This window comes from Austrofundulus limnaeus, unplaced genomic scaffold (genome assembly GCF_001266775.1).
Source record: "Austrofundulus limnaeus strain Quisiro unplaced genomic scaffold, Austrofundulus_limnaeus-1.0 Scaffold83, whole genome shotgun sequence".
NCBI classification, from domain to species: domain Eukaryota; kingdom Metazoa; phylum Chordata; class Actinopteri; order Cyprinodontiformes; family Rivulidae; genus Austrofundulus; species Austrofundulus limnaeus.
Genome location: NW_013952485.1, coordinates 562044 through 569658, shown reverse-complemented (window position 1 = coordinate 569658; position 7615 = coordinate 562044). Strand labels below are relative to the sequence as shown.

The window sequence follows — 7615 nt, the reverse complement described above, 5'->3', positions numbered from 1 at the left end:
ACTTCATGCAACAAGCGTACGATTTCACAAATAAAAAATAACCTATAAAACAAGTTAAGTAATTAAAAAAAACTTCACAGTAAAGTTTTCTCACTTTCATACAGATCAGACGTGCATGCAGGATGAGATGGAAAGAACACCACGTAAAAAGTTGTGTCTTTGCTTGTGTTCGGCTAGCGTACTGTATGTTTAGCCGCAGCTTGTGCTGGAGCAGAAGAGTTCGGGGACATTTATGACATGCTACTTGTCATTCAACCACAGTTAAATTCACTCTATCTAGGAGGCACAGTTTATATGGATAGTTTTTATTTTTTACAATAACCAGCTGCAATGAAAACAAGGAAAAATGAAATAAAGGTAACAACTTTCTACTTCTTGTCTTTTTTTAAAAATGTAAGAATTAAAAATAAAAAGTAGGCTGAAAAATAATTACTCAAGTAAAGTGCAGATACCAAAAAATTCTACTTAAGTACAGTAAAGAAGTATTTGTAGTTAGTTACTTTACAACTCTGTGTGTGACAGGCTGCTGTAAATATTCAGCACTTTACTTTACGGCCCTGACCTTCAGAGTCACTCAATAAGATCCACCTGTGGCTGTAAAATCCAACACAACTTGTTGGAGAATGAAAAGAAATCCCCTTGTCTTTAGTTCAGATCAGGTCTGTCTGCTCCAAGCTGCTGACTGAAAATTTATCTTCTAAAATTTAGTTTTGCAAACAAATTTAAATAATGTCTACGGTTGGACACATCAGCCAACAGAAGGAGGAGTTGTAAATGATGATATTGATTTTCTGCATTGTTTTAGTCTGCCTGTAGTTCAGCAACAGCAGCAGAGGAAGTGAGTGAAGCTGGGCCTCCAAATTAAATTAAATTAATCTGACAAAGTCAGCAGCACTCACTTACACCTCTCTGCCCAGTAGGGGATGGTTGTTAACAGCTTCATAGACCTGGACCCAATACTGACTTCCACCCATGCGTACTTCAAATTTGTTGTTTTGTTGCAAATTTGTTGTCAAATTTGTTGTTCCTGCTGAAGGGTTTAAGTGTGTAGTGTGTCCCAATTCTATGGACTGGTCTTTAGCCCCGCCCTCTTTGTGTCTTTGATCTGCATTTTGGCTAAGCCCACATCCAAGCAGGCTTTGGTGAAGTGTGTAACCAGAGTTGCACAAGCGGTGCGCAGGAGCGATCAAAACAGAAAAAGCGCACCAGATGGAAAGTCATCAAGCTCCCTTGCGTAGCTGAGATTATGAAAACAACAGCCAGCAGCGTCGCAAATGTGACCCGATTTCTTCAAAAACAAACAAACAAAAAAATCCAGCCTCACTGGTGTGACTGGATCGTTGTTCTGTCAGAGGAGGGCAGCAGGACCCTGATATAAGGATTAAACAAACACTGCTTTCAACGAATCAGATGAACTCCAGAGCTGTGTTATCCAATCAGAGCAGAGCAGGGCGGGACTTTCACTCAGGGCAGCTTTCAGCAGTGGCTGCGGCGGCCACTCCTGACATCTCCTCCTGCACTTTGCTCCTGAACTACCAGAGACTTCGGTCTGTAAAACCTAACTTTATATTAAATACATGTTCAGAGCGTTGTTATCAAACAGATCTGTCCAACTTTGTGTGAGTGACTAAACTCTCTCCTCCTGAGAGACGGAAACGAGCCTCAGCACACGCAGGCTGTGAATCTGAGATTCACTGTTCGAGTTCTTCTAAGCCAGAGATTCTTAACCTACGGGCCGTGAGCGCCACCTTGAGGGCCTCAAAAGAACAACAGTTTTTAACTTTGGGCCCCAGAGGGCCGTGGGACCTCATTGATTTTAAATAAGGTGCAATACACTTTCTCACCACTAGTAGCAGTAGTGCACCACTCAGATGTTTAACAACTTTTTAATATGTAGAAGAAGAACCTCAGAAACCTGTTGAGAATGGAAACTTATTTTAAATGAAAATTAGAAGCAAAAATGAAAGTAACTCATCAAAAAACACCAAAGTTTGTCACTAATATGAAGAGCAGCTTCTGTTTTTACCCTGCAATATTTTAAAAGTTCAAAACATTATCAAATACAGTTGCAGATATAACTATATTTTAATTTGCACTTTATCAAATTATTTTTTGTAGTTTATTTTTAAAATATTTTAATGTATTTTAAAGAAACTTTAAACTTGTCAAAAAGCTGTTGTTACTGTTATTGTTTGTCACTAATATGAAGAGCAGCTTCTGGTTCTACCATGCAAAAATTTAAAAAGGCTTGATTTTCATTTGTACTTTTTCAAATTTATTTTTAGTTTTTTGTATTTGAAACTTTTAAACATTTTTAATTTATTTATCTTATGCCCACAATTTTATTTTTTTGAATTGTCTATTTTTGTTATTGTTAATATTAAAATATATATTTTTGTGCTGATAAGCCTGAGTGGTCTGTTGACTGACCTTTGTATTTGTTCAAATAATTGTTATGGGCAGGTTACAATATAAAAATGTTTGTCATAATCATGTCTTGTGATTATTTGACAGGAGTTTTACTTTTAAACTGTAAGTGTATTTTATTTAGTTATGTTAGTTATAATAGTTTAGTTATGATGTAAATACAATAAAAATTAAACCAAGATTTAGAATAATTATCATTTTGATCCATACAGTGGTAATGTCTGACTGGGCCTCGTGTCACTTTATGTTCAACAAATTGGGCCCCGAGGTCAAAAAGGTTAAGAACCCCTGTATTAGACTTCATATAGTCAAAATCAACTTACAAAGTCCAGCTGAAAATTCCCATCACTTAGGAAGGTTCAGTTAGGTGGAGAGGCAGACCAAACTTAACACTATTAATTGGACCTACAGCCCATAACAAAGGCCATGCATCTCTGTTTTCCATAACTGTTGTTAAAACAGCAGAACTAACGTGGTCATCTTGTGAAGAAGTGGGCGGAGTCTCCACTTGGGTTTCCAGGTGCGGGCTCGACTTGGTCATCAGGATTGTGACGTAACAATCCCCAGGTTTTTAAATCGGCTCATTTGCGAACACTAACAAAACATTTACATATTGCCAAAAAACGTTGGAGTATTTTTTTTGTGCTTGGATGGTTTCTGGAAGCAGCACAGACCCAAATTGAAGCATAAAAACTTGTAAATATAGTATTTTGCACAACAGGTACCCTTTAAGTTCAGCTGGCTGTTGCAGACATCTTAAAGTGATTCCTCAAGTGTTTCCATCAAGGTTTTTTGATGCACATTTACAAGTGTCTCATTAAAAATGTGAAAAAAAGTCAGATGGAAACAGCAAAATTCGGAAAAAAAATCCTCGGTTCACTAAAAAGTTTTTACACTCGCTTTAGGTGGTTTTTGGATGATTCGCTAAGTAGTTAATGCGCAAAACGGGAGATGGAAACACGTTTGCCGAATAAATTCTGACAGCGCATATTTACCTCATGTGACATTCAGCTGTTTCTGCTTTCCTGCCTCGTCCCGGATGTTAGCCCTGCGTAGTTGCACGTGCCTTTCTGCTGTGTACTTTAACATTGCGTTTATTTCCCTAAGTCTCCTGGCAGCGTTAAACATAGCCTAGCTGAATAGATAGGATAATTACAACTTGCCCAATAGCAAGGCATTCATGAAAAAATCACTCCATTGTCCCGAGATGATTAGCCTCTGCTAGTTAGCAAGTTTCACTTCCTGTTTACTACCGCAAAGCTTATCCCGACGTCTGACTTAATCACGTGTTGCGTAGCCTCGTCTGATGTAATCAGGCATTGCGTATCCTTGTCTGACGTAATCTTGCTTTGCGTATCCTTGTCTGACGTAATCTCGCTTTGCGTATCCTCGTCTGACGTAATCACGCGTTGCGTAGTCTCGTTTATTCACATCAAACAGTTGAGAGGGAAACTGGATGGAAACAGTCTAGATTTGAATTTTTATTTCTTTAATTTTTTGCGAATTTTGAAAACTTTGATAAAAATTCACTCTACAACTGGATGGAAACACGATAAAACATTACCTTTTAACCTTTGGCAGTGGTTTATTTAAAAAGAGAGAAAAAAACTGCTGAGAAACATTTTGGTATTCAGACTGCACCAACTTTCTCTTCAGTTACCAAACACAAAACATCATGCTGACATGGACTTTTACGGTTTCCCTATCAATTGTAGAATCTAAAGTTTTTGTTCCTCTTCCTCATTTGTGTTTTTTCTGTCCCCACAGGATGAGTACGAGACGTTTGATTCAGTTCCTGGCGAGAAAGCTGTTTGTCTTCTGTCTTCTGTCTCTTCTGATTCTGAGTGTCCTGCTGTTTGTTCGAGTCAAGTATAACACCATTCCTGAATCCTCGGGCCTCTTCAGAGCTTCTGGATTGCAAACATTTTTCAAACACAACATTAACTGCTCAGCTATTTATGACTTGGACCCCGTGGAAGTGGGAAAATCCCTAACTATTAGGAGGAAAAAGATGGTGGAGGATAAAGATGAAAGTCTGATGAGCCTCACAGGAAATTGTTCCTTTTTCACCCAAGTCAGAGGTTATGATGACGTGTGCATTTCTGAAGAAGAGAGAGACTTTCCTCTGGCTTATTCTTTGGTTGTACATAAAAACGCCTGGATGGTGGAGAGGCTGATCAGGGCAACATACTCCCCCAATAACATTTACTGCATTCACTATGATCAGAAGTCCTCTGCTCACTTTGTCTCTGCCATGCAGGGCTTGTCCCACTGCCTGCCTAATGTGTTCATCGCCAGCAAGCGTGAAGCTGTCTTTTATGCCAGCATCAGCCGGCTGAAAGCTGATCTGAACTGTCTGTCCGATCTTCTGAGGTCAGAAGTCAAGTGGAAGTATGTAGTAAACCTGTGTGGCCAGGATTTCCCCCTCAAATCCAACATAGAGCTGGTGTCAGAGCTGAGGGAGTTAAACGGCTCCAACATGTTAGAGACCAGCAGACCATCTCAGCTGAAGAGGCAAAGGTTCACCTTTCACTACGAACTGAAAGATATCAGTTTTGAGTATCAGAAGCTGCCTGTGAAGACGCAGCAGGCGAAGAGCCCCCCACCACACGGGATAGAGATGTTTATCGGCAATGCATACTTTGTTTTGTCTCGTGAGTTTGTGTTGCATTTGAACTCATCAGATGTGGTGAGGGATTTCCTGGCCTGGTCTGAGGACACCTATTCTCCAGATGAGCACTTCTGGGCCACCGTGGTGCGACTGCCAGGTGTTCCCGGCGAGGTGCCCCGATCTCTGCCTGATATCACAGACCTGATGAGTAAAACCAGGCTGGTGAAGTGGCACTACCTGGAGGAGAGCCTATACCCTCCATGTACTGGGGAACACGTTCGCAGTGTTTGTATTTTTGGCGCAGCAGAAATGCATTGGTTACTCAACTATGGCCACTGGTTTGCCAATAAATTTGATCCAAAAGTGGATCCCATTCTCATTCAGTGCCTCGAGGAGAAGCTAGAGGAAAAACGAAGGTTGTTTCAGGCAAAGACAATTCTGACTTGTCGTAAAGGTTAACTGAAGTAGGATGACTGACCTCTGTTGTGAACTCTGAAGTTCAAGTTAGGAAGGAACCAACCTCCACTGCAGGCTGGTTCCAGCACAAAACATCTAGAATCATTTGTTTACAAGTGTTGACTTGTTGATTCACATAGCTCTTGCTTTGCCTCTGTACATTCAAACATTCATTTTTGATAATTAGTTTTTTCAGGGGATTCTGATGTTATCAGTCCATGAAATGGACGTTATTAGGCATTATCAGTCCCATGCAATGGCTTCAGAATGTCCCTACTGTGCCTTCTAGCCTTCAGACTGTCCCGACAGTGCCCCCTAGTGGGTTAATATATCAATGACAATGAATGTGTAAATAACCATTTAACAAAACATATTGTAATAAAGTTTTTGTCCTTGCCTGGTGGCGATCCTTGCTCTTGTTCTCCTTGTCGGTCTCGAGCCCTGGTCTCCTGATCTGTGGTCCGACACTCTACCCATTGCCCTATTGTAAGGCCACAATATACAACCGTCGGAGGGCGGTATCTTTAGCGCTAACCATGACATTTTCTCTAAGGTTAACCTTAGTGGCTTTTTGCATCATGTTAACCTGTTTTTTATGCCTCATATTAACCAGATAGTGGTTCTATGCCTCACATTAACCAGCTGACAATCAGAAGCCATTCTATGGGACGGGGGAACCTGCAAAGCGGCACAGACGGGACATTCTGAAGTCATTCTTGGGGACTGATAACGCCTAATAACATCCATTTCATGAATGATAACATCTGAAGCAGTTGGTTTTTTTATGCCTAATAGTACAAGGATGTTAACACCATGATGGTCTGTGAGGAGATTAGGCAAGTCCTAAAACTCCACATCTGCAATCTTCTGTTCCAAAAATAACATCATGGCAGCTTCCATAAACTGGATCCAACTCCCAACAAGAGAAGGCAGGAACACTTGGTCTATTAACGGGTGGGCAATTCTGGTTCTCGAGGGCCACAGCCCTGCAATGACTTTATTAATGACTTTATTCCCTGTTCGAAAACACCTGATTCAGTCACTGAATTACTGCTTCCACGTTCTGCAGAAGCCTGTTAATCATCCATTTATTCAAATCAGGGTTGTCGGAGCAGTGAAACAAGTAAAACATGCAGGGCTTACAGCCCTCAATGCCCACCCCTGCTCCATAATATAATACAGTATGTCTATAAGTTAGCTTAATAATAAAATCACAACATAATTTAGAATTTGGTCACAGAAGCTCAAAATTTAAGATGATTAAAGTTTTCTAACCGACCTCAGCCAAATCAGATTTGTCCTAACTCGATGTTGGTTTTCAAATACTGAGCTAAAATAATGCTATTTTCAACGTTTTGACCAAAAGAGCTACTACTGCATTTTTCCACATAAAATGATCGTAGTTTAAAATGACCATGAGATGTGGCGGTCAGTATGCATTGTTTTGTAAGAAACACTGGGTCTTTATTTACTGCATTTTGAGGGTCTGCCACAACAGTTGATGTGTTTTATTGTTTAAAAACATTTCACACACTATATGTTGTTGTGGCACGTTCTGTTATGTTCAGTCATAAAGTCTGTTTTTAGTTGCTGTTCATTTTAAACTCACCATCTTATAAGACACATTCTGCTCTCATCGCCAGAAAAGAAGAAGCAACATAAATCAAAGGCTGTGAAGCACAAGGCTTTTCAGACAGTTCAGGCACAATGTCTTTTGACTGATTAACTCACTGTGGACCTTGTAACCCTGCTAATTTTTTTTTCCATTTTTTTTTTTTTTGCTTGAGTCGAAGGTTTTCAAGGCGTGACTTAAATCAACAAAGTGTACTTTTAACATTCTTGTGCTTTTAAAATAATGAAAAAAGTATCAGTTTAAATTATTTTACATTTATTTAAAACACCAAAATGTTATTTTATATTTTAAGCTTGACAAATGGTTATGTGAATAAACAGTTTAAAACCTAGTATTTTGTTTTTGAAGTTTTTTTTAAGGGATTCATGATTAGCTGTAACATTAGACATTATTTAATAACCATATACTTTAACTGTAAAAGACTGTAAAAATACTGTAGGATGTTTAGTTTTTATCATGTTTAAACTAAAAGTTTAAAAATATATTTT

The 7615-nt window shown here is 39.3% G+C and overlaps 1 protein-coding gene across 1 annotated transcript in view; it reads left to right on the top strand.

Annotated features, from left to right (window-relative positions):
* gcnt4a (glucosaminyl (N-acetyl) transferase 4a) overlaps positions 1-5729 on the top strand; it is a 7221-nt gene extending 1492 nt beyond the window's left edge. The window contains exon 2 of the mRNA XM_014011624.1: positions 4195-5729. Within this exon, the coding sequence (XP_013867078.1) occupies positions 4195-5497 (1303 nt within the window). The 3' untranslated portion in view covers positions 5498-5729. The remainder of the gene's footprint in view (positions 1-4194) is intronic.
* Positions 5730-7615: the final 1886 nt, after the last annotated feature.